Consider the following 26937-nt stretch of genomic DNA (forward strand, 5'->3'; position numbering starts at 1 on the left):
GCTCTCTCTTGAAAGTATCCAGAGAACCGGCCTCCACAGAGGCAGAGAATTCCACAGACTCACCACTCTCTGTGAGAAAAAGTGTTTCCTCGTCTCCGTTCTAAATGGCGTACCCCTTATTCTTAAACTGTGCGTGTGGCCCCTGGTTCTGGACTCCCCCAACATCGGGAACATGTTTCCTGCCTCTAGTGTGTCCAAACCCTTAACAATCTTATATGTCTCAATGAGATAGCCTCTCATCCTTCTAAACTCCAGAGTGTACAAGCCCAGCCGCTCCATTCTCTCAGCATATGACAGTCCCGCCATCCCGGGAATTAACCTGGTGAACCTACGCTGGGCTCCCTCAGTAGCAAGAATGTCCTTCCTCAAATTAGGGGACCAAAACTGCACACAATACTCCAGGTGTGGTCTCACTAGGTCTCTGTACAACTGCAGATGGACCTCTTTGCTCCTATACTCAACTCCTCTCGTTATAAAGGCCAACAGGCCATTGGCTTTCTTCACTGCCTGCTGTACCTGCATGCTTACTTTCAGTGACTGATATACAAAGAGGGGAGGGGGGGGTTGTACGTACCACATCGGGGGTCTGGATGTGGATCGTTGTGGCTTTGACCGTGTTGGTATTCTGGTCGTGTTTCACGAATCTCGCGGCGGGCGCTGTGTCATTGGGCAGCAGCTCTGACTCTGTGAGGGGGCAAGGGCCATCAGTGGCTTGTCGCAGCCCCCCCCCCCCTCTCCGCTATCCCCTGTCCAACCCCCCCCCCCCCCACCACCACCACCCACAGTCCTTGTCGCCAGTCATCTCTCTCCCCTCCCCTCCCCAAACCCCCCCCCCCCACTGTCTGCACCCCCCCTCTGTCCCCACCCCCCCCCCCCACCACCACCCACAGTCCTTGTCGCCAGTCATCTCTCTCCCCTCCCCTCCCCAAACCCCCCCCACTGTCTGCACCCCCACTCTGTCCCCACCCCCCCCCCCCCCTCACCACCACCCACAGTCCTTGTCGTCAGCGACCCCCCCCCCCCCCAGCCAGGCTCGCACTTCCCATCTCTCTCCCCTCCCCAGTCCCCACAACCCCCCACCCTCCCCTCACTGTCTGCACCTCCTCTGTCCCCACCCCACCCCCCAGCCGCCCCTGTCATTTATAATGCAGATGTATGCACTGCCCACAACTCTGCCTGTCTCTCTCACTCTCTGTCTCTCTCTCTCTCTCTCTGTGAGCGCTGTCCTTACCGTGGACGCTGCATCGGGTGACGGGGTGAGATTTACGCAAGGCGCGCGTCGTGGCGCGGGTACAGGGCAGGCAAACTGGCCTAAGGAGATAAGGCAGAGGTTAGCACGGAGCAGGATCCAGCTATCCCTGTTCTCCACAGATGCTGCCTGATCCGCTGAGTTACTCCAGCACTCTGTGAAACGTCACCTATCCATGTTCTCCACAGATGCTGCCTGACCCGCTGAGTTACTCCTGCACTCTGTGAAACGTCACCTATCCATGTAAGGTTCACTAGACTGATGCCTGGGATGTCAGGACTTTCATGTGAAGAAAGACTGGATAGACTCGGCTTGTACTCGCTGGAATTCAGAAGATTGAGGGGGGATCTTATAGAAACTTACAAAATTCTTAAGGGGTTGGACAGGCTAGATGCAGGAAGATTGTTCCCGATGTTGGGGAAGTCCAGAACAAGGGGTCACAGTTTAAGAATAAGAGGGAAGTCTTTTAGGACCGAGATGAGAAAATCATTTTTCACACACAGAGAGTACTGAATCTGTGGAATTCACTGCCACAGAAGGTAGTTGAGGCCACAGTTCATTGGCTATATTTAAGAGGGAGTTAGATGTGGCCCTTGTGGCTAAAGGGATCAGGGGTATGGAGAGAAGGCAGGTACAGGATACTGAGTTGGATGATCAGCCATGATCATATTGAATGGCGGTGCAGGCTCGAAGGGCCGAATGGCCTACTCCTGCACCTATATTCTATGTTTCTATGCTGCCTGACCCGCTGAGTTACTCCAGCACTCTGTGAAAAGTCACCTATCCATGTTCTCCACAGATGCTGCCTGACCCGCTGAGTTACTCCAGCACTCTGTGCAAAGTCACCTATCCATGTTCTCCACAGATGCTGCCTGACCCGCTGAGTTACTCCAGCACTCTGTGAAACGTCACCTATCCATGTTCTCCACAGATGCTGCCTGACCTGCTGAGTTACTCCAGCACTCTGTGAAACGTCACCTATCCATGTTCTCCACACAGATGCTGCCTGACCCGCTGAGTTACTCCAGCACTCTGTGAAACGTCACCTATCCATGTTCTCCACAGATGCTGCCTGACCCGCTGAGTTACTCCACCACCTTTCTTTGTCAAGCAGCATCTGCAGATCCTGCCGTGTGCCCAGAGCATTGGCCACAGTTGGCGTATCTGGTGCTCGCTGGGTAACATAAAGGGCCTATCCCACTTGCATGTGATTGCATGCGTTTGGCATGACGAAACGTGGTCGCTTGAGGCGTACGGGCGCTGTATGGCCGCGGGTGGGCCGGTCCCACTTAGAAGTGCGGGGCTGGTCCCGACATTGCGCGGGTCTCCGAAAAAAACTGAGGTCGTACGCAGCGTCTTGACGGCGTACACCAAGCGCGTGGCGTTGCGCGATGCTGTCACCGCCCGGCGCCCAAATCCAGTCGGCCCGCATCCTGCCCAGCTGATTGGTGAGCATGACGTATATGACGTACTTAGCGCGTACTTGGCGTGAACTACGCTTCCGTTTGGTCGCGCCAAACACACACACGTGGGACAGGGGTGTAAGTGAGGCAGCCCGCGAGCCATCGGGCCGGAATACCTGATGCGATCATCAAAGTCCAACTTGCTCTCCAGTTCGAGCAAGGCCACATCATAGTCGTAGAACTGCTGGATATCTTCGCCCACTTTGGCCGCGATGTTGAACCGTGGGTGCAGGAGCAGGTCTTTCACTTTTATAGGTTTCGGATATCTATCTGTACGGGGGCAAGTCCACAACCAGGGGTCACACACACAGTTTAAGAATAAGGGGTAAGCCATTTAGAACGGAGACGAGGAAACACTTTTTCCACCCAGAGAGTGGTGAGTCTGTGGGATTCTCTGCCTCAGAGGGCGGTGGAGGCCGGTTGGGGGGAGAGGTGCGAGGGGGGGAGAGGTGGGTGGGGGGAGAGGTGGGTGGGGGGAAGGGGTGTGAGGGGTGGAATGGGGGGAGGGGGGGGTGGGGGGGAGGGGTGGGTGAGATGGAGGAGGGGTGTTGATGGAGAGGAGTGGGTGGGGGGAGGGGTGCAATGGGGGGAGGGGTTGGTGGGTGGGGGAGGGGTGCAATGGGGGGAGGGGTTGGTGGGTGGGGGAGGGGTGCGATGGGGGAGGGGTGGGTGGGTGGGGGAGGGGTCCGATGGGGGGGGGTGGGTGGGGGAGGAAGGGGTGGGGGAGGGGTGTGATGTGGGAGTGGTGTGGGGGGGAGGGGTGCAATGGGTGGGGGTGTGAGGGGAGTGAGGGGTGCGATGGGAGGAGGTGTGGGTGTGGGACTTCCTACCGATAGTGACAGAGATGCTACTGATGCGACTGTTGTCGAGCAGTTTGGTGAAGCAATGAGCAGCAGTCAAGATCCACTGGGGAGCCACAATCGAACCGCTGCAACTTCCAGATTCCTGCAATGCGGTGAAAAAGCATCAGACCCTCGTCTCACCAGCGGCAACTTACAGAGGGCCAATTAACCTGCAAACCTGCACAGAGCCCTTGTGAGACCACACCTGGAGTATTGTGTGCAGTTTTGACCTGTTGGCCTTCATAACAAGAGGAGTTGAGTATAGGAGCAAAGAGGTCCTTCTGCAGTTGTACTGGGCCCTAGTGAGACCACACCTCGAGTATTGTGTGCAGTTTAGGTCCCCTAATATGAGGAAGGACATTTTTGATATTGAGGGAGTGCATCGTGGGTTTACAAGGTTAATTCCCGGGATGGGGGGACTGTCATATGCTGAGAGAATGGAGCAGCTGGGCTTGTATACTCTGGAGTTTAGAATGATGAGAGAGGATCTTATTGACAATAGACAATTGCTGCAGGAGTAGGCCATTCGGCCCTTCGAGCCAGCACCGCCATTCAATGTGATCATTGCTGATCATCCCCAATCAGTACCCCGTTCCTGCCTTCTCCCCATATCCCCTGACTCTGCTATTTTTAAGAGCCCTATCTAACTCTCTCTTGAAAGTATCCAGAGAACCGGCCTCCACCGCCCTCTGAGGCAGAGAATTCCACAGACTCACCACTCTCTGTGAGAAAAAGTGTTTCCTCGTCTCTGTTCTAAATGGCTTATTCCTTATTCTTAAACTGTGTGTGGCCCCTGGTTCTGGACTCCCCCAACATCGGGAACATGTTTCCTGCCTCTAGCGTGTCCAAGCCCTTAGCAATCGAAACATAAGGTTATTAAGGGGTTGGGCTCACTAGAGGCAGGAAACATGTTTCCCGATGTTGGGGCAGTCAGGACAAAATGTGTTACAGTTCGAAAAATCAAAAAGACTTGCAAATCGGGCTTGGCATTGCAGGAGGTAGGCAACAATGCTGGAGAAACTCATAGAGGGTGAGGCAGCATCTATGGAGCGAAGGAAATATGCAACGTTTCTGGTCGAGACCCTTCCTCGGACATTGCAGGAGCAATGATACAACTCGATATGAACCCCTCGCCTCTGCTCTTGACAGCTTGGAGGTCAAAACTGACTGTGGAGAGAAGCAGCAGAAGGTGAAGATATACGAGACTGCGGATGTAGAATCTTGAGCCAAACTCACCGGGACAATGAAATTAACATGCCATGGGTATTTCTTCCGAAAATCTGCACCCGTTCCCTCATCGCCAACCCCACACAGATCACCGATCTTGGTCTCATCTGCGGAAGCAGAAACATCACCCATCAACAGTCAATAGACAATCGACAATAGGTGCAGGAGTAGAGGCCATTCGGCCCTTCGAGCCAGCACCGCCATTCAATGTGATCATGGCTGATCATCCACAATCAGTTCCCCGTTCCTGCCTTCTCCCCATATCCCCTGACTCCGCTATCTTTAAAAGCCCTATCTAGCTCTCTCTTGAAAGTATCCAGAGAGACTTACAAAATTCTTAAGGGGTTGGACAGGCTAGATGCAGGAAGATTGTTCCCGATGTTGGGTAAGTCCAGGACAAGGTGTCACAGCTTAAGGATAAAGGGGAAATCCTTTAAGACCGAGATGAGAAAAACATTTTTCACACAGAGAGTGGTGAATCTATGGAACTCTCTGCCACAGAGGGTAGTTGAGGCCAGTTCATTGGCTATATTTAAGAGGGAATTAGATGTGGTCCTTGTGGCTAAAGGAAGAGAAGGCAGGTACGGGATACTGAGTTGGATGATCAGCCATGATCATATCGAAGGGCCGAATGGCCTACTCCTGCACCTATTTTCTATGTATCTATGTAACCGGCCTCCACAGACCTCTGAGGCAGAGAATTCCACAGAATCACAACTGTCTCTGTGAAAAAGTGTTTCCTCATCTCCGTTCTAAATGGCTTACCCCTTATTCTTAAACTGTGTATGTGTGGCCCCTGGTTCTGGACTCCCCCAACATCGGGAACACGTTTCCTGCCTCTAGCGTGTCCAAGCCCTTAACAATCTTATTTGTTTCAATGAGATACCCTCTCATCCTTCTAAACTCCAGAGTGTACAAGCCCAGCCGTTCCGGACTCTCTGGTGGGAGACCACTTCTCGGAGTTCCCGCAACGGCAACTTTAAATGACTCGGAGCGGGGCCTAACATCGCCTGGCGCGGCTTAAACGGCCACGGGGCTTACCATCGCCCGCCGGGGGCTTTAACATCGTGAGCCCCAGTTCGCCTAGACGCTGCAGTTGGACTGCTGGACCGCGGGACATGAACAAGGGGAAGAGATAAAGACTTTTGCCTTCCATCACAGTGAGGAGGTGTTGAAGATTCACTGTGATGGATGTTTATGTAAATTGTGTTAAGTGTGTGTCTTGGGTTTTTTTTGTAATGTCATGACTGCAGGAATTAAATTTCGTTCAAACCTTGTCTGTTTGAATGACAATAAAAGGCATTCCATTCTAACTCCCCACCTAATATTTGTTGAAAGCATCGACCAAATCATCAGTCCTCTTGACCAGGAAGGCGTGAGTTTCGTCGGGTTTCTTTGATGCAAGGCCATTCAAATCCATCAATTCCACGCCCTGCGTGATGCCAAACGCGTACATGTCTGCAACAGACCAAGATAGTTTCATTTAGTTTAGCATTTCAGGCGAGAGTTAGATAGGGCTCTTAAAGATAGTGGAGTCAGGGGATATGGGGAGAAGGCAGGAACGGGGTACTGATTGGGGATGATCAGCCATGATCACATTGAATGGCAGTGCTGGCTCGAAGGGCCGAATGGCCTCCTCCTGCACCTGTTGTCTATTGTCTATTGACCTGAGATCCTGAGAGCGATGCCGTCTGGAGCTATCGATGCTCCTGGTAGGGCCACCTAAGACGGTAAGGTCGAGGAGGAGGTATCTGACAAAGAGTAATCCAAACTAGACCTCAATGGTGGAACAGGCGGAGGACGATGGCTGACCTTAGTGGACCTTCACAGTCACAACGGCTGGGAAGGCGGATGAAGGCTGCGGCAGAAAAGGGTCCCCGGTCGTCTTGGACTCCACGCCACTGGAATCCTGACCCAGATCTGTCAAGGACTGGCTGTGCACCAGTCTCCCCACGTTACACAAAGTCACGCACAGGCCTTTACCAACCCTGGAGATACCCATGGTCAGCCATGTCCGAAGGGGGCCTGATTAGGAAGGGACTGCAGATGCTGGTTTAAACCGAAGATAGACACAAAATGCTGGAGTAACTCAGCGGGGCAGGCAGCATCTCTGGATGGAAGGAATGGGTAATGTTTCACGTTTGCGACACTGCTGCAGACCGAAACTGGGGATACAGAGATAAGGAATGCAAGATGTGAAAACCAGACAAAGGGGATGGAGGCTAGATACAGGAAAAATGTTGGGGGAGTCCTGAACCAGTTGAAGACTAAGGGGCATGTAATTCAGACTTTGACCTTCATCAGCCAGAGTATTGAGTATAGAAGTCGGGAGGTCATGTTGCAGTTGTATAAGACGTTGGTGAGACCACATTTAGAATATTGTGTTCAGTTCTGGGCACCGTATTACAGGAAAGATATTGTCAAGCTGGAAAGGGTTCAGAGAAGATTTACGAGGATGTTGCCAGGACTAGAGGGTGTGAGCTACAGGGTTGAGTAGGCTAGGTCTCTATTCCATGGAGCGCAGGAGGATGAGGGGAGATCTTATAGAGGTGTACAAAATCATGAGAGGAATAGATCGGGTGGAGTCTTTTACCCAGATTAGGGGAAATCGAGGACCAGAGGACACAGGTTCAAGGTGAAGGGGAAAAGATTTAATAGGAATCTGAGGGGTAACATTTTCACACAGAGGGTGGTGGGTGTATGGAACAAGCTGCCAGAGGAGGTAGTTGAGGCTGGGACTACCCCAACGTTTAAGAAACAGTTGGACAGGTACATAGATAGGACAGGTTTGGAGGGATATGGACCAAACGCAGGCAGGTGGGACTAGTGTAGCTGGGACATGTTGGCCAGTGTGGGGAGGTTGGGCCGAAGGGCCTGTTTCCGTGCTATATGTGTATACGTACCCAGGTAATCTACCCTTTTTCCACCTGCGTTCACGAAGTCCTCGATCTGAATCACAGCTTTTTGCGGATCGCCGCCCATGTTGGCTTTCCCTGTAACAAGGCAGCATCTCAGAAAAACCCAAACACCCGGCAAGCATGCACCACAATAGACAATAGGTGCAGGAGTAGGCCATTCGGCCCTTCGAGCCAGCACCGCCATTCAACGTGATCATGGCAGTGAAGAAAGCGAATAGTATGTTAGCATTCATAGCAAAAGGATTTGAGTATAGGAGCAGGGAGGTTCTACTGCAGTTGTACAGGGTCTTGGTGAGACCACACCTGGAGTATTGTGTACAGTTTTGGTCTCCTAATCTGAGGAAGGACATTCTTGCCATAGAGGGAGTACAGAGAAGGTTCACCAGACTGATTCCTGGGATGTCAGGACTTTCATATGAAGAAAGACTGGATAGATTCGGCTTGTACTCGCTAGGTTTTAGAAGTTTGAGGGGGGAACTTATAGAAACTTACAAAATTCTTAAGGGGTTGGACAGGCTAGATGCAGGAAGATTGTTCCCAATGTTGGGGAAGTCCAGAACAAGGGGTCACAGTTTAAGGATAAGGGGGAAGTATTTTAGGACCAAGATGAGAAAAACATTTTTCACACAGAGAGTGGTGAATCTGTGGAATTCTCTGCCACAGAAGGTAGTTGAGGCCAGTTCATTGGCTATATTTAAGAGGGAGTTAGATGTGGCCCTTGTGGCTAAAGGGATCAGGGGGTATGGAGAGAAGGCAGGTACAGGATACTAAGTTGGATGATCAGCCATGATCATATTCAATGGCGGTGCAGGCTCGAAGGGCCGAATGGCCTACTCCTGCACCTATTTTCTATGTTTCTATATCTACAATCAGCACCCCGTTCCTGCCTTCTCCCCATATCCCCTGACTCCGCTATCTTTAAGAGCCCTATCTAGCTCTCTCTTGAAAGCATCCAGAGAACCGGCCTCCACCGCCCTCTGAGGCAGAGAATTCCACAGACTCACAACTCTCTGTGAGAAAAGGTGTTTCCTCGTCTCCGTTCTAAATGGCCGACCCCTCATTCTTAAACTGTGTGTGGCCCCTGGTTCTGGTCTCCCCCAACATCGGGAACACGTTTCCTGCCTCTAGCGTGTCCAAACGCTCAATAATCTTATATTTTTCAATGAGAATACCCTCTCATCCTTCTAAACTCCAGAGTATACAAGCCCAGCCGCTCCATTCTCTCAGCATATGATAGTCCCGCCATCCCGGGAATTAACCTGGTGAACCTACGCTGGGCTCCCTCAATAGGGAGAGATTGATCAGCCATGATTGAATGGGGGAGTAGGCTTCATGGGCCGAATGGCCTAATTCTGCTCCTATTGATATGACCTTATGGCCTTATGAGATCAGCTTGCTTTGCTCAGGAACCATGTTGGCTGAAACAATATCTCCTTGTTTATTGAATCACCAAGTCTGAAGAAGGCTCCCGAACCAAAACGTCACCTATCCATGTTCCCCACAGATGCTGCCTGACCCTCTGAGTTACTCCAGCACTCTGTGAAACGTCACCTATCCACGTTCTCCACAGATGCCGCCTGACCCGCTGAGTTACTCCCGCACTCTGTGTAAGACCTAGCTGAGGCCGCGAGCATGGCGGAACTTCCCTCGAACTTCCCTGAGTTCCCGCGACCTCATAGGACCTTCTAGTACCACGTGTGTCGACCATGCTGCGAGTTCGAATCAAGTGCAAACTCGTCTAAACTCGCAGATTAGGTTGCCGCAGTGGGACAGCCCCTTAAGGATCGTGCAAACCCCAGCCCCCCGAAACCCCAGCCCCCCAAACCCCAGCCCCCCCCCCCCCAAACCCCAGCCCCCCCAAACCCCCCCCCCCCAAACCCCAGCCCCCCAAACCCCAGCCCCCCCAACCCCCCCAAAACCCCAGCCCCCTCCAAACCCCAGCACCCCCAAACCCCAGCACCCCCCCAAACCCCCGCCCCCCCCCAAACCCCAGCCCCCCCAAACCCCAGCCCCCCCCAAACCCCAGCCCCCTCCAAACCCCCCAAAACCCCAGCCCCCCCCAAACCCAGCCCCCCCAAACCCCAGCCCCCCCCCCAAACCCCAGCACCCCCCCTGCTCTGACAGTAGCCGACTTACCATCGGTAAATAATATAGTGACGAATCTGATTTTCTTCCAATCCGCTCCGTGCGTGACCTTGGAGAAGGACATCAACTCCAGCACCTTCCTCAGTGCTGCGTAGATGTTGGTGCCTCTGCGATCTTTGTGAGCTGCGATGGGGGAGAACACACGGGCCATTTACAACGGAGACCAGGAAACACAGAGCGGTGAGTCAGGGGATATGGGGAGAAGGCAGGAACGGGGTACTGATTGTGGATGATCAGCCATGATCACAGTGAATGGCGGTGCTGGCTCGAAGGGCCGAATGGCCTACTCCTGCACTTATTGTCTATTGTCTATTGAACGGAGTCGCCCACGTCGACTGCTCCCCCCCCCCCCCCCCCCCCCCGGGACAGATTATAGACAACAGACACAGGTAATAGGGGCAGGAGTAGGCCATTCGGCCCTTCCAGCAAAGCACCACCATTCAATGTGATCATAGCTGACTCCGCTATCTTTAAGAACTCTATCCAACTCTCTCTTGAGGAGGTGTGGTGGGGGAGGAGGGTGGTAGGTGTGGGGGGGGGGGGTTGGAGGGGGTTGGCGGGGTGGATGGGGTTGGCGGGGTAGGTGGGGGAGTGGGGGTGGATGGTGGGGGTTGGCAGGGTCGGGGGGTGGGGGGGGTGAGGGGTTAGGTGGGGAGTGGGGGTGGATGGTGGGGGTTGGCAGGGTCGGGGGGTCGGGGGGTGAGGGGTTAGGTGGGGAGTGGATGGTGGCGAGGGTTTAGGTGGCGGTAGGCGGTGGAGGGTGGTGGGGATTGGCGAATGTTGGCGTGGTAATTGGGACAGGGTGGGGGGGGGGGGGGGGAGGCTCCGAGCCACACCTCCGTATTTGGCCTGTTCCGAATTCATCGCATCCATGACATACGCCGCATTCTTGCTTCTGTCATCGTTGGTGGTGACGATGACTTCTGGCCCCGACGCGTAGGTGATCACCCCGAACCGCGGGTTGATGTCGAAACTGGCGATCTGAAGCGGAAGGAAAGAAGGGCGGGCGGGAGTCAGACGCAACAATTGCTGGAGTAACTCAGTGAAACGTAGAGAATAGTGAAAGCCTCGCACAGAGTGGATGTGGAGAGGATGTTTCCACTGGTGGGAGAGTCTAGGACAGCAGACAATAGGTGCAGGAGTAGGCCATTCGGTGCTGGGACCAGCAGTGACTAGTGGAGTACCGCAAGGCTCGGTGCTGGGACCAGCAGTGACTAGTGGGGTACCGCAAGGCTCGGTGCTGGGACCAGCAGTGACTAGTGGGGTACCGCAAGGCTCGGTGCTGGGACCAGCAGTGACTAGTGGGGTACCGCAAGGCTCGGTGCTGGGACCAGCAGTGACTAGTGGGGTACCGCAAGGCTCGGTGCTGGGACCAGCAGTGACTAGTGGGGTACCGCAAGGCTCGGTGCTGGGACCAGCAGTGACTAGTGGGGTACCGCAAGGCTCGGTGCTGGGACCAGACTCCTGTACCTATTGTCTATTCTCTTTCGCCTGCCAATTAAAGAGGGGAAGTGAGAGATGGGGAGGGGGGTGAGAGTTGTGGGGAAACGGGAGTTGGGAGAGATGGGGAGGAGGTAAAAAGGAAGAGGAAGATATCGCGGAGATTGGGCAAAGGGGAAGATGGGGAGACGGGATTGATGGGTGGGGGGGGGGGAGAGGAAGAGAGAGACAATAGACTATACGTGCAGGAGGAGGCCATTCGGCCCTTCGAGCCTGCACCGCCATTCAATGTGATCACGGCTGATCATCCCCAATCAGTACCCCGTTCCAGCCTTCTCCCCATACCCCCTGACTCCGCAATCTATAAGAGCCCTATCTAGCTCTCTCTTGAAATTATCCAGAGAACCGGCCTCCATCGCCCTCTGAGGCAGAGAATTCCACAGACTCACAACTCTCTGTGTGAAAAAAGTGTTTCCTCGTCTCTGTTCCAAATGGCTTACTCCTTATTCCGTTATCCCAAAGAGCTACTTCTAACTCTTTCGTGAAATTGTCGGGTGAATCGGTCTCTGCAACTGCTGGCCTTGCCAAGACAGTGTAAATTCTCCTGGGGAGGATGGGGGAGGGGGGGGGGGTGGAAGCATGTATTGAGAGATGGGGGATATCCCCCCCCCCCCCATATTTTGTGCCTCGAGACTGGCTGTAATGCCCGGCTCGCGAAAACGAATTGAAAATAAAATGCCTGTGAGCCGGATGATTTTGGATGAAGGGCCAGATCCGGACCCTGGGCCGTAGGTTGCTGACCTTGGCCCTGGATGTCAGACCACATTGTGACCCCCCCCGCCCCCTCCCCCTCATGTTTTTAAAGCAATTTTCGCAAGATCATTGTCCTATCTGCGACATCTATCTTGGTCTTTATAACAAGAGGAGCTGAGTACAGGAGCAAGGAGGTCCTTCTGCAGTTGTACAGGGCCCTAGTGAGACCACACCTGGAGTATTGTGTGCAGTTTTGGTCCCCCAATTTGAGGAAGGACAATCTTGCTATTGAGGGGGCCCAGCGTAGGTTCACAAGGTTAATTCCCGGGATGGCGGGGCTGTCATATGCTGAGAGAATGGAGCGGCTGGACTTTTACACTCTGGAGTTTAGAAGGATGAGAGGGTAGCGAGGTGAGCAGATAGCCTGCTTAATTTCGAGCTCCCGATAGCAAGTTTAAAACTAGCCTCCCTTAATTCACTAATTGCCACTTAATTCACAGTTTTCTGTTTTGGAATGAGTGGGGGAGCGAGAACTAGAATCAAAATAAACGTGACAGATGAGAAAGAAAGAATTCACTGGAGATGGACAAAGCTCAAAGCCCGAAAGATGACTCTGCAGAATCCGTGCGCTCAATGCTCCACAATATCAGTAAGGAAATACATGACTTCAGGACTGAATATAAAGTGGACTTACATAAATTTAAAGAAGAAATCAAAGAAGACATGAAAACCGAACTTTCTGCAAACTCCAAACAAATCCACGCACACAAAACTAGACTAAACAAAGCTGAAGCACGAATCGAAGAGGCTGAGACAATAACATGGCTGTGAAAAATGTGCTGTTTAAAAAATAGAACACCATGCAAGAAAAACTGACTGATTTGGAAGGACGGCCTAGACGAAATAACATTCGCATCTACGGCGTACCTGAAGAGAAAGAAGGCAAATCCATGCCTGAATTTGTTGGGGCAACTTTTAAAAACTGAACTCGCAATAACAACGGACACCAACGTACGGATCCAGCGCGCTTGCACAGAGCTTTGGCTCGCAAACCGGAAGGTAATGCACCACCTAGGTCTATAGTGGTAAATTTCCTGGAGTTTAATATCAAAGAAATGGTATTGAAAAAGGCCTGGGGAAAGAAGCTAATGATTGACGGGCGACGGGTATCATTTGACCACGACTATGCAACGGAGGTTGGCCAGAAGCGCAAGGCATATAAGGGAATAAAGAGTTCAAAAAGGAACTGCAGATGCTGGAATATCGAAGGTACACAAAATTGCTGGGGAAACTCAGCGGGTGCAGCAGCATCTATGGAGCGAAGGAAATAGGCGACGTTTCGGGCCGAAACCCTTCTTCAGACTGATGCGGGGTGGGGGGGGGGGGGGAGGGGGGCGAAGGAAGGAAAAGGGGAGGAGGAGGAGGAGGAGCCCGAGGGCGGGCGGATGGGAGGATAAAGATGCACATTCACTGGGACTCAGGAACATGGACATATCATAGCGCACAAGATAGAAACATAGAAACATACACAATAGGTGCAGGTGTAGGCCATTCGGCCCTTCGAGCCTGCACCGCCATTCAATGTGATCATGGCTGATCATCTAACTCAGTATCCCGTACCTGCCTTCTCTCCATACCCCCTGATTCCTTTAGCCACAAGGGCCACATCTAACTCCCTCTTAAATATAGCCAACGAACTGGCCTCAACCACCCTCTGTGGCAGAGAATTCCAGAGATTCACCACTCTCTGTGTGAAAAATGTTTTCCTCATCTCGGTCCTAAAAGATTTCCCCCTTATCCTTAAACTGTGTGGCCCCTTGTTCTGGACTTCCCCAAAATCGGGAACAATCTTCCTGCATCTAGCCTGTCCAACCCCTTAAGAATTTTGTAAGTTTCTATAAGATCCCTCCTCAATCTTCTAAATTCTAGCGAGTACAAGCCGAGTCTATCCAGTCTTTCTTCATATGAAAGTCCTGACATCCCAGGAATCAGTCTGGTGAACCTTCTCCGTACTCCCTCTATGGCAAGACGCAGCGCAGGAGCTGAGGAGGAGAGGCTACTCCGTGGAGACACCCGATTACAGCGGACCCAGAAATGAAGCACCTTCTCCAGGCTTTGACATGGCAGAGAGTTGGAACGAGGAGCAAATACGGGAGCGACTACAGGAGTCTGAGCAGACCCCATCCAACCAGTTTTCATTGTGTATCACTTCTTGTGGACTGGGAAATAAGTTCTATCGGATGACGTTGGACGATACTAGGATGCATGAAATGGAGTGTTCCTCTGGGAGGAGGCTTCCCCCTATACCTGCCAACGGGGACTCAGGGTGGAAAGGAATCACCATTACTTGGAAGTCTGCACCCGCTGCATCCGCTGAGTTTCTCCACCATTTTTGTGTACCTTCGATCTTCCAGCATCTGCAGTTCCTTCTTGAACACATTACTTGGAAGTCACCTGTTTTTCCTTTTTTTTAATTTTCTTTATTTGACAGATAATAATAATAATAATAATAAATTTTATTTATGGGCGCCTTTCAAGAGTCTCAAGGACACCAGATGTTCAGACCTGCACAGTTTTAAGTTATCTGGAGATTTATGAATGCAAGACAGGAGTAGGTAAATTAAATGTCACGAAATACTATCACTCAATGTAAATGCGATGAATAATCCAGCTAAAAGGAGCAAGGTCCTGGCTAAACTGAAAAAAAGAAAAGGCTCAGGTATTATTTTTACAAGAAACCCACCTGCCTCAACAGCAATATGAGAAACTAAAACGTTTTGGCTTTAGAAATGCATTTTATAGTCCCTATAAAACTAGCCAACATGTTCCTGATGTTGGGGGAGTCCAGAACCAGGGGCCACACACAGTTTAAGAATAAGGGGTAAGCCATTTAGAACGGAGACGAGGAAACACTTTTTCACACAGAGAGTTGTGAGTCTGTGGAATTCTCTGCCTCAGAGGCCGGTTCTCTGGATGCTTTCAAGAGAGAGCTAGATAGGGCTCTTAAAGATAGCGGAGTCAGGGGACATGGGGAGAAGGCAGGAACGGGGTACTGATTGGGGATGATCAGCGATGATCACATTGAATGGCGGTGCTGGCTCGAAGGGCCGAATGGCCTCCTGCTACACCTATTGTCTATTGTCTATCAGGGACACATGACAATAAAACTCCCTTGACTCTTGAGTTGACTCTTGCCCGTGGAGTCGATGGAAGGGAGACGGTTTGGTTTGTGTGACGGTCTGGGCTACGTACGCCCTGACGACACCTTACCTTGTCGGTGAGGTTTTTCACCACATTGATGGCCTGATCGAAGTTTACTTGCCCCACACTGTTGGAGGCGTCGATCAGAAAATAGATGTATAGATGTGCGTCTTTGCCGACATAGATTTTCCGTAAGTGAGATTCTGCGAAGGACAACAATCACGGGCTTACAATTATATTTTTAGTTGGGGGATACCATTAAGGATTAGGGTTGGTGCAGAAACAGGCCCTTCGGCCCGCCGATCCCACGCCTATTAGCGATCACTCTCCAACACACACTGGGGGCACATTTACAATTTTTACCCAAGCCAATTAACCTGCAAACGTGCAGGGCTTTGGCGTGTGGGAGGAAACCGGAGCACCCGGAGAAAACCCACGCAGGACAATAGACAATAGGTGCAGGAGTAGGCCATTCTGCCCATCCAGCCAGCACCGCCATTCAATGTGATCATGGCTGATCATCCACAATCAGTACCCCGTTCCTGCCTTCTCCCCGTATCCCCTGACTCCACTATCTTTAAGAGCCCTATCTAGCTCTCTCTTGAAAGCATCCAGAGAACCGGCCTCCACCGCCCTCTGAGGCAGAGAATTCCACAGACTCACAACTCTCTGTGTGAAAAAGTGTTTCCTCGTCTCCGTTCTAAATGGCCGACCCCTTATTCTTAAACTGTGTGTGACCCCTGGTTCTGGACTCCCCCAACATCGGGAACATGTTTCCTGCCTCTAGCGTGTTCAAGCCCTTAATAATCCTATATGTTTCAATAGGATATCCTCTCATCCTTCTAAACTCCAGAGTGTACAAGCCCAGCCGCTCCATTCTCTCAACATTGATGAACATTGACTTCTGCAACTTCAGATAGCCCTTGCTTTCCCCATCCCACCTCCCCTCCCCTTCCCAGTTCTCCCACCAGTCTGACTGTCTCTGACTACATTCTATCTCTGTCCCACCCCCTCTCCTGACATCAGCCTGGAGAAGAGTCTCGACCTGAAACGTCGCCCATTCTCTCCAGTGATGCTGCCTGACCCGCTGAGTTACTCCAGCACTCTGTGAAACGTCACCTATCCATGTTCTCCACAGATGCTGCCTGACCCGCTGAGTTACTCCAGCACCCTGTGAAACGTCACCTATCCATGTTCTCCACAGATGCTGCCTGACCCACTGAGTTACTCCAGCACTCTGTGAAACGTCACCTATCCATGTTCTCCACAGTTGCTGCCTGACCCGCTGAGTTACTCCAGCACTCTGTGAAACGTCACCTATCCATGTTCTCCACAGATGCTGCCTGACCCGCTGAGTTACTCCAGCACTCTGTGAAACGTCACCTATCCATGTCCAAGGATAAACTCGGCTTGTACACGCAAGAATTTAGAAGATTCAGAGGGGATCTTATAGAAACATACAAAATTCTTAATGGGTTGGACAGGCTAGATGCAGGAAGATTGTTCCCGGTATTGCGGAAGTCCAGAACAAGGGGCCACACACAGTTTAAGGATTAGGGGGAAATCTTTTAGGACCGAGATGAGAAAAACATTTTTCACACAGAGTGGTGAATCTGTGGAATTCTCTGCCACAGAAGGTAGTTGAGGCCACAGTTCATTGGCTATATCTAAGAGGGGGTTAGATGTGGCCCTTGTGGCTAAAGGGATCAGGGGGTATGGAGAGAAGGCAGGTACAGGATACTGAGTTGGATGATCAGCCATGATCATATTGAATGGCGGTGCAGGCTCGAAGGGCCGAATGGCCTTCTCCTGCACCTATTGTCTAGGTTTCTATGTTTCTATGACCCACTGAGTTACTCCAGCATATTGTGTCGACCTTCGATGTGCAGAGTTACATATGACATTATTCATTGCTAAGTGGGATTGGAAACTTACCAGGCGTTTTCGAGCTGTCAGTCCGTGTCAACCCTAAGGTGCTGGTTAGGGAGGCAGTGAAAGCCTCAGCCACGTCGTCTGGAGTATCGAAGGAACTCCTATCTATGGAGGGAGACAAGAACCGTATCAATGCCAGCGAATCTCTGTCTCGTCGTTTGGTTTAAGTTAGCGTTTGTCGGCATTGGGCCTGTACTCGCTGGTGTTCAGATGAATGAGGAGGAACAATAGACAATAGACAATAGGTACAGAAGGAGGCCATTCGGCCCTTCGAGCCAGCACTGCCATTCAATGTGATCATGGCTGATCATCCCCAATCAGTACCCCGTTCCTGCCTTCTCCCCATATCCCCTGACTCCACTATCTTTAAGAGCCCTATCTAGCTCTCTCTTGAAAGCATCCAGAGAACCGGCCTCCACCGCCCTCTGAGGCAGAGAATTCCACAGACTCACATCTCTCTGGGTGAAAAAGTTTTTCCTCATCTCCGTTCTAAATGGCTGACCCCTTATTCTTAAACTGTGTGTGGCCCCTGGTTCTGGACTCCCCCAACATCGGGAACATGTTTCCTGCCTCTAGCGTGTCCAAACCCTTAACAATCTTATATGTTTCAATGAGACGTCCTCTCATCCTTCTAAACTCCAGAGTGTACAAGCCCAGCCGCTCCATTCTCTCGGCATATGACAGCCCCGCCATCCCGGGAATTAACCTGGTGAACCTACGCTGGGCTCCCTCAATAGCAAGAATGCCCTTCCTCAAATTTGGAGACCAAAGCTGCACACAATACTCCAGGTGTGGTCTCACTAGGGCTCTGTACAACTGCAGAAGGACCTCTTTGCTCCTGTACTCAACTCCTCTTGTTGTGAAGGTCAACAGGCCAAAACTGCACACAATACTCCAGGTGTGGTCTCACTAGGGCTCTGTACAACTGCAGAAGGACCTCTTTGCTCCTGTACTTGTTCTGAAGGGCAAGATGCCATGCCTTTCTTCACTGCCTGCTGCACCTGCATGTTTACTTTCCGTGAGTGGGAATGCATATTGAGTGCATTTGAAGTGATCTGTGGTGTCATTAAATCGGCTAGAACTATTTAGAACTAACTGTGTTTCAAAAGAATCTATTTAATTACAGGTTAATAACGGGGGAAAAGCTTATATTCAAATAGTGGAAAAACACCCCTATACCAACAATAAATATGTGGATTTCAAATATGTTTGAAACATTACACCTGGAAGATATGAGACTCCTCCTTGCAGGCAAAGCAGACCACTTCCAAAAGACATGGTCTGCATTTATCGACTTACTACAAGTATAAGGTGCAACAGTACTGTAAAAAGAAATGGTTTCAGGACCTGGTAAGGGGGGATGAAACATACAAAGTTGGTAAATCCCTTTCTGTCATCTTAATAGAGCTTTTGTTTCATTTTCACTTTTTTCTTTTCTACGGCCTATTTCTTAACTTTTTTCCCTAATTCTTTGCTTAATAGGTTTTCCTTTTCGATCACTCTTTCACACAATCACGACTCTCTCACTTTCTTTACTTTCTTTATTTCTATCTCTCCTTAAAGCGTAAACAATGAAGGGGTACAATAAATGTAATAAGGTATACGTGGCTTGTACTACTGTAATGTACTGTACTTCTAATAAATTAAATTATTTAAAGAAAAAAGAAAAAACAAAGAACTACTTAGCCTGGTGCAGAACCTGGCGGACTGGTGCACACGTAACAACTTGTCACTAAACACCTCCAAGACCAAGGAGCTGATTATTGACTTCAGGAGGTCCCATAATGGAGAATACGCCCCAATCTCCATTTACGGGGAAAGTGTGGAGAGAGTGTCCAGCTTTAAGTTTCTGGGCACTCACATTTCAGAGGACCTCACATGGTCCACCAACACCGCTGCGCTGGTCAAGAAGGCACAGCAACGACTGTTCTTCCTGAGGACATTAAAAAAGACTGGTCTGCCCCAACAGCTGCTGACAACGTTCTACCGCTGCACCACAGAGAGCATATTATGGCATCTCTGTGTGGTATCTCAGCTGCACGGAGGCGGAGAGGAGAGCTCTTCAGCGCGTCGTCCACAGAGCGCAGAGGATCATTGGGACACAGCTACCAGCTTTGGAGGGCATCTACCACACACGGTGCCTCAGGAAAGCTGTCGGCATCCATAAAGGCTCCTCACACCCTTGTAACGGACTGTTTGAACTACTTCCCTCCGGCAGACATTACAAGGCCTTCTACGCCCGAACCTCCAGACTCAGAAACAGCTTTATTCCCAGAGCTATAGCGGCTCTGAACCGGCCCTGCTGAGTGCCCCCCACCCCCCCCCCTTGACAGTCTCCCTCGGATGGTCACGTCACACAGCTTATTTATTTATTTTATTTTTTTGACATCGGTTGGGAGCTGCATACTAAATCTCGTTGCACTGACGTGCAATGACAATAAAAGATATTATTATTATTATTATTATTATTATTAGCCTGTGGGAGAGCTGCAAAGGCCAACATAGTGGGCACTCACGTTGGCAGGTTGGCATCCGTCCGCTCCACTCGCCCAGCCGCTCGCACTCCCTGGTGCTCGACCCCATCAGCACCAGGCCGTTGTTGCAATAGTATCGCACCTTGTACCCGATATTGTAGTTGGTCCCGGTCTTCGAGCCTCCGGCTGGGATCCCGGGATGGGGACAATCATGGGCTACAAAGGTAGGGGGGGGGGGGGGGTAGGGAGAAGCAAAGATCTGAGAGCGGACACACCTCGAAAAAGCCGTAGCAGCTGATGGGTAATATTCAGCGCCATTCCAGTAAGCGGCTTTGACTAAAGGGCTTGTCCCACTTAAGACTATTTTTAGGTGACTGCCGGCGACTGTCATAGGGCCCTGTACAACTGCAGAAGGACCTCTATGCTCCTACACTCAACTCCTCTTGTTATGAAGGCCAACAGGCCAAAACTGCACACAATACTCCAGGTGTGATCTCACTAGGGCCCTGTACAACTGCAGAAGGACCTCTATGCTCCTACACTCAACTCCTCTTGTTATGAAGTGGCTTTCTTCACTGCCTGCGGTACCTGCATGCTTACTCTCAGTGACTGATGAACAAAGACTTGAAATACAGCACGGAAACAGGCCCTTCGGCCCACGGAGTCCACGCCGACTAGCGATCCCCGGACACTAACAACACCCAACACACACTGGGGACAATTTACATTCATACCAATCTAATTCACCTACAAAATTGTACGTCTTTGGAGTGTGGAAGGAAACCGAAGATCTCGGAGAAAACCCACGCAGGTCACGGGGAGAAAATAGAAACATAGAACATAGAAAATAGGTGCAGGAGGAGGCCATTCGGCCCTTCGAGCCAGCACCGCCATTCATTGTGATCATGGCTGATCATCCCCAATCAATAACCCGTCCCTGCCTTATCCCCATATCCTCTGACTCCACTAGCCCCTAGAGCTCTATCTAACTCTCTCTTCAATCCATCCAGTGACTTGGCCTCCACTGCCCTCTGTGGCAGGGAATTCCACAAATTCACAAAAGTTTTTTCTCACCTCAGTCTTAAATGACCTCCCCTTTATTCTAAGACTGTGTGTGGCCCCTGGTTCTGGACTCGCCCAACATCGGGAACATTTTTCCTGCATTTATATCTCTCTCTCTCCCTCTCCCTCTCTCCCTCTCCCTCTCCCTCTCCCTCTCTCTCTCTATTTTCCTCTCTCTCTTTTCCGCTCTCTTTCTCTTTTCCTCTCACTTTTTCTCTCTCTCTTTTCCTCTCTTTCTCTTTTCCCCTCTCTCTCTCTTTCTGTCTCTCTCTCTTTTACTCTCTTCTCTCTCTCTCTCTCTCTCTCTCTCTCTCTCTCTCTCTCTCTCTCTCTCTCTGTCATTTTCTCTCTCCCTTTCTCTCTCTCTCTCTTTCTATCTCTCTTTTCTTTCTTTTTCTTTCTCTCTTTCTCTTCCTCTCTCTCTTTTTCTCTTTACCTCTCCCTTTCCCTCTCTCTCTCTCTCTTCTCTCTCACGCTCTCTTTCTCTCTCTCTCTCTATTCCCCTCTCTCTTCCCCTCTCCCTCTCGTGAATTCCACACACTGACCACAACATTGGCCATTGAGACACAACATTCCAAGTTCAGTGAACTGTAACCCCTCCACTCCGGGAACTTACATCCAGAGTTACAGACAGTATTGGCCCCGGTCCAGCGACCATTCATCTTGCATGTTCTGCTGACCGCGCCTCTGAGCGAGTACCCCTCGTAGCACTGCAAGGTGACGACATCTCCGATGGCGTAGGATGTGTTGACGGGGGAGTAGAAGCCTTCCTCCAACACGGGCGGCGGGCACCGAAACTCTGCGGAAAGCAAAGACCTGCTGAGGTTTCGCTGTTAAAATTCAACTGCGCGAAGCTGGCTGCTTTATACCGAAAGTTCAGAGATACAGCGTAGACCAGGATAGAGAAATGGTTGGCAGAAAGGAAACCATGAGTAGGGAGAGAAATAGAAACATAGAAAATAGGTGCAGGAGTAGAGGCCATTCGGCCCTTCGAGCCTGCACCGCCATTCAATATGATCATGGCTGATCATCCAACTCAGTATCCCATCCCTGCCTTCTCTCCATACCCCCTGATCCCTTTAGCCACAAGGGCCACATCTAACTCCCTCTTAAATATAGCCAATGAACTGTGGCCTCAACTACCTTCTGTGGTAGAGAATTCCACATATTCACCACTCTCTGTGTGAAAAATGATTTTCTCATCTCGGTCCTAAAAGATTTCCCCCTTATCCTTAAACTGTGTGACCCCTTGTTCTGGACCTCCCCAACATCGGGAACAATCTTCCTGCATCTAGCCTGTCCAACCCCTTAAGAATTTTGTAAGTTTCTATAAGACCCCCCCTCAATCTTCTAAATTCTAGCGAGTATAAACCGAGTCTATCCAGTCTTTCTTCATCTGAAAGTCCTGCCATCCCAGGAATCAGTCTGGTTCCTTTCGGGTCCCTTTCAGAATGTCAGGCAGTGACTAGTGGGGTACCGCAAGGCTCGGTGCTGGGACCAGCAGTGACTAGTGGGGTACCGCAAGGCTCGGTGCTGGGACCAGCAGTGACTAGTGGGGTACCGCAAGGCTCGGTGCTGGGACCAGCAGTGACTAGTGGGGTACCGCAAGGCTCGGTGCTGGGACCAGCAGTGACTAGTGGGGTACCGCAAGGCTCGGTGCTGGGACCAGCAGTGACTAGTGGGGTACCGCAAGGCTCGGTGCTGGGACCAGCAGTGACTAGTGGGGTACCGCAAGGCTCGGTGCTGGGACCAGCAGTGACTAGTGGGGTACCGCAAGGCTCGGTGCTGGGACCAGCAGTGACTAGTGGGGTACCGCAAGGCTCGGTGCTGGGACCAGCAGTGACTAGTGGGGTACCGCAAGGATCGGTACTGGGACCAGCAGTGACTAGTGGGGTACCGCAAGGCTCGGTGCTGGGGCCAGCAGTGACTAGTGGGGTACCGCAAGGCTCGGTGCTGGGACCAGCAGTGACTAGTGGGGTACCGCAAGGCTCGGTGCTGGGGCCAGCAGTGACTAGTGGGGTACCGCAAGGCTCGGTGCTGGGACCAGCAGTGACTAGTACCGCAAGGCTCGGTGCTGGGACCAGCAGTGACTAGTGGGGTACCGCAAGGCTCGGTGCTGGGGCCAGCAGTGACTAGTGGGGTACCGCAAGGCTCGGTGCTGGGGCCAGACTCCTACACCTATTGTCTATTGTCATTCAATGTGATCATGGCTGATCATCCCCAATCAGTACCCCGTTCCTGCCTTCTCCCCATATCCCCTGACTATCTTTAAGAGCCCTATCTAGCTCTCTCTTGAAAGTATCCAGAGAACTGGCCTCCACCGCCCTCTGAGGCAGAGAATTCCACAGACTCACAACTCTCTGTGAGAAAAAGTGTTTCCTCGTCTCCGAGTGGTGGGAAGAGGAAGTGAGTGTGGGGGGGGGGGTAGTAAATGGGAGTTGAATGTAAGGAGAGGGACATGTCGAAGGATGGGAAGAGGGTGAGCAAGTGATAGAGGTGACTGCCGCTCCATTACAGATGTTGTCCTACCTTTACAGATGTTACCTTGCCTTTACAGATGTTGTCCTCCCTTTCCAGATGTTGTCCTCCCTTTCCAGATGTTGACCCTACCTTTACAGATGTTGTCCTCCCTGTACAGATGTTGACCCTACCTTTCCAGATGTTGACCCTACCTTTCCAGATGTTGACCCTACCTTTCCAGATGTTGACCCTACCTTTACAGATGTTGTCCTCCCTGTACAGATGTTGACCCTACCTTTCCAGATGTTGACCCTACCTTTCCAGATGTTGACCCTACCTTTCCAGATGTTGACCCTACCTTTCCAGATGTTGACCCCACCTTTACCGATGTTGCTCTATCTTTACAGATGTTACCCTACATTTATAGATATTTAGTCCATCTTTACAGGTGTTACACTACCTTTACAGATGTTGCCCAACTACAGATGTTTAGTCCACCTTTACAGATGTTACACTGCCCAGACAGATGTTGACCCCACCTCACAGATGTGGCTCAACCTTTACAGATGTTGACCCTACCTTTACAGATGTTGATCCTATCTTTCCAGATGTTGACCCCACCTTTCCAGATGTTGACCTTACCTTTACAGATGGGCTGTCTGTAGCGGGAGGTGTAGCACCAATCGCCGCTGCGCTGACACTTGGTGGTGATGACGGGCGAGGGGTAGAAGCCATCTGGGCAGTTGAACGTGGCCACGCTTTTCACATTGTCGCCGTGGGACTTGCTGACGTCTCCGCCAACGATGTGAATGCCGGGGTCGCAGGTGACGGGCATATCCCGGTCCATCTCGCCTGCAACAAGGCAGCAGCAGCAGCACATTCGTTTTTTAGATTAGATTAGATTCCTTTATTGTCATTCAGACCTTTCGGTCTGAACGAAATTATGTTGCCTGCAGTCATACACAGAACCAATAAAAACAAAACATACAATAAACACAAATTAAACATCCACCACAGTGAGTTCACCAAGCACATCCTCACTGTGATGGAGGCAAAGTCTGGCGGGCAGTCGCACGATGCAGGCCGCTCGGCCCGGCTTACACTCCAGCCGTGCATGTCTGGGCGGGGAAAGCGGCTGGGGGTGTGGGAGGAAGCGGGAGGTGGGCTGTGGTCCATGGTGGCCATTTACATGGAGGAGAGAGAGGATGGGACTGAGTGTAGATACAGGCTCACTATCTCTCTCACACACATCTCTCCCTCACACACACACACACACTCTCTCTCACACACACACACTCTCTCTCCCACACACACACACACACACTCTCTCTCTCCCACACACACTCTCCCACACACACACACACACACTCTCCCACACACATACACACTCTCTCTCTCCCACACACACACACACACACTCTCGCTCTCTCCCACACACACTCTCCCACACACACACTCTCCCACACACACACTCTCTCTCTCACACACACACACACACACACACTCTCTCTCTCTCTCTCTCTCTCTCCCACACACACACACTCTCTCTCTCCCACACACACACTCTCTCTCCCACACACACACACACTCTCTCTCTCCCACACACACACACACTCTCTCTCCCACACACACTCACACACACTCTCTCTCTCTCCCACACACACACACACACTCCCTCACACACACACACTCTCTCTCTCCCACACACACTCTCTCTTTCTCTCACACACACACTCTCTCTCTCCCTCACACACACACTCTCTCTCTCCCTCACACACACACTCTATCTCACACTCTCTCTCTCTCACACACACACACTCTCCCGGGAGCCGTTGGAGCGAGAGGAGGAGTTTCCGTGCGGTGAGTTGGAGCGAGAGGAGGAGGAACCCAATCTGCAGCGATCCATCACACTTCCAGGGAAGTGGTCTGGTGGAAGCCGCTAATTGGTGGAAGCGGACCAGAGGAAGCAGCTGATTGGGATCAACCCCAGGTTTGCATTTCTGCTTTCCTTGAGTTAAGGGATCCGTGAGTTAAGGGATCCGTGAGTTAAGGGTTCCGTGAGTTAAGGGTTCCGTGAGTTAAGGATGGAACCGGGTCTCTGGCACTGTGAGGCCACATTGCCGCCTCAAGAGAGAGACAAGAAGATTTAATTTGCAACCAAAACCATTGGTCTGTCAATAGACAATAGGTGCAGGAGTAGGCCATTCGGCCCTTCAAGCCAGCACCGCCATTCAATGTGATCATGGCTGATCATCCCCAATCAGTACCCCGTTCCTGCCTTCTCCCCATATCCCCTGACTCCACTATCTTTAAGAGCCCTATCTAGCTCTCTCTTGAAGGTATCCAGAGAACAGGCCTCCACCGCCCTCCGAGGCAGAGAATTCCACAGACTCACCACTCTCTGTGAGAAAAAGTGTTTCCTCGTCTCTGTTCTAAATGGCTTACCCCTTATTCTTAAACTGTGTGTGGCCCCTGGTTCTGGACTCCCCCAACATCGGGAACATGTTTCCTGCCTCTAGCGTGTCCAAACCCTTAACAATCTTACATGTTTCAATGAGATCTCCTCTCATCCTTCTAAACTCAACTTTAGATTGAATCTTTATTGTCACTGTGCAGTGTACAGTACAGAGACAATGAAATGTAGTTAGCATCTCACCCAGAAGAGTGAACATAGAATAACGAGCAGTAAATATATATACGTACATACAGTAACAGTAGTGCAATCTTTCTGGGGGAAGGAGTGCCCGGTGCGGGGTGGGGGGGGGGGGGGGGGGGGGGGGGGGGTTTGGCAGTCACCGAGGTACAGTATTGAGCAGTGTACAGCCGCAGGGAAGAAGCTGTTCCTGGACCTGCTGGTCCGGCAACGGAGAGACCTGTAGCGCCTCCCGGATGGGAGGAGGGTAAACAGTCCATGGTTGGGGTGAGAGCAGTCCTTGGCGATGCTGAGCGCCCTCCGCAGACAACGCTTGCTTTGGACAGACTCAATGGAGGGGAGCGAGGAACCGGTGATGCGTTGGGCAATTTTCACCACCCTCTGCAGTGCTTTCCGGTCGGAGACAGAGCAGTTGCCGTACCATACTGTGATACAGTTGGTAAGGATGCTCTCGATGGTGCAGCGGTAGAAGTTCACCAGGATCTGAGGAGACCTTCTTCAGTCTCCTCAGGAAGAAGAGACGCTGGTGAGCCTTCTGACAAGAGTTGAAGTATGGTGGGTAAACTTCAGAGTGTACAAGCCCAGCCGCTCCACTCTATCAACATATGACAGTCCCACCATCCCAGGAACCTACGCTGCACTCCCTTAATAGCAAGAATATCCTTCGTCAAATTTGGAGACCAAAACTGCACACAATACTCCAGGTGTGGTCTCACTAGGGCTATGTAGAACTGCAGAAGGACCTCTTTGCTCCTATACTCAACTCCTCTTGTTATAAAGGCCAACATGCCATTCGCTTTCTTCACTGCCTGCTGTGTCTGCATGCTTACTTTCATAGACTGATGAACGAGGACCCCCAGATCCCATTGTACTTCCCCTTTTCCCAACTTGACGCCATTTAGATAGTAAATCTATTAGAGAGACCCTGCGATCGTCGCCAACCTCCCCATAATTACCTTTACAAGTCAGGAGGAGAGGGAGAACCAGGCCGAGGAGGTAGAGCGATCTCATCCTTGCTTCGAGCGATGGCAGATTTGGGTCACTCTGATTCTGTGTGTGTGTGTGTGAGCGTGTGTCTCGAGGACAACTTGGACTGTGAACGCGGTGCGGACTAGAGC

At 51.3% G+C, this 26937-nt stretch overlaps 1 protein-coding gene across 1 annotated transcript; it reads right to left on the bottom strand.

Annotated features, from left to right (window-relative positions):
• Window positions 1–565: 565 nt before the first annotated feature.
• LOC116990072 (complement factor B-like) lies at window positions 566–26937 on the bottom strand. The gene is made up of 15 exons (XM_033047607.1): window positions 26776–26937; window positions 23809–24018; window positions 21323–21505; window positions 19687–19860; window positions 17174–17275; window positions 15308–15441; window positions 10681–10825; window positions 9836–9967; window positions 7685–7774; window positions 6103–6239; window positions 4791–4888; window positions 3543–3657; window positions 2829–2982; window positions 1232–1311; window positions 566–684 (listed from the first exon to the last, which is right to left on the bottom strand). The coding sequence occupies exons 1-10, from the start codon at window positions 26828–26830 to the stop codon at window positions 6103–6105; spliced, it is 1362 nt and encodes a 453-aa protein (XP_032903498.1). The 5' UTR covers window positions 26831–26937; the 3' UTR covers window positions 566–684; window positions 1232–1311; window positions 2829–2982; window positions 3543–3657; window positions 4791–4888.

The sequence above is a fragment of the Amblyraja radiata genome, chromosome 30 (assembly GCF_010909765.2).
Source record: "Amblyraja radiata isolate CabotCenter1 chromosome 30, sAmbRad1.1.pri, whole genome shotgun sequence".
NCBI classification, from domain to species: domain Eukaryota; kingdom Metazoa; phylum Chordata; class Chondrichthyes; order Rajiformes; family Rajidae; genus Amblyraja; species Amblyraja radiata.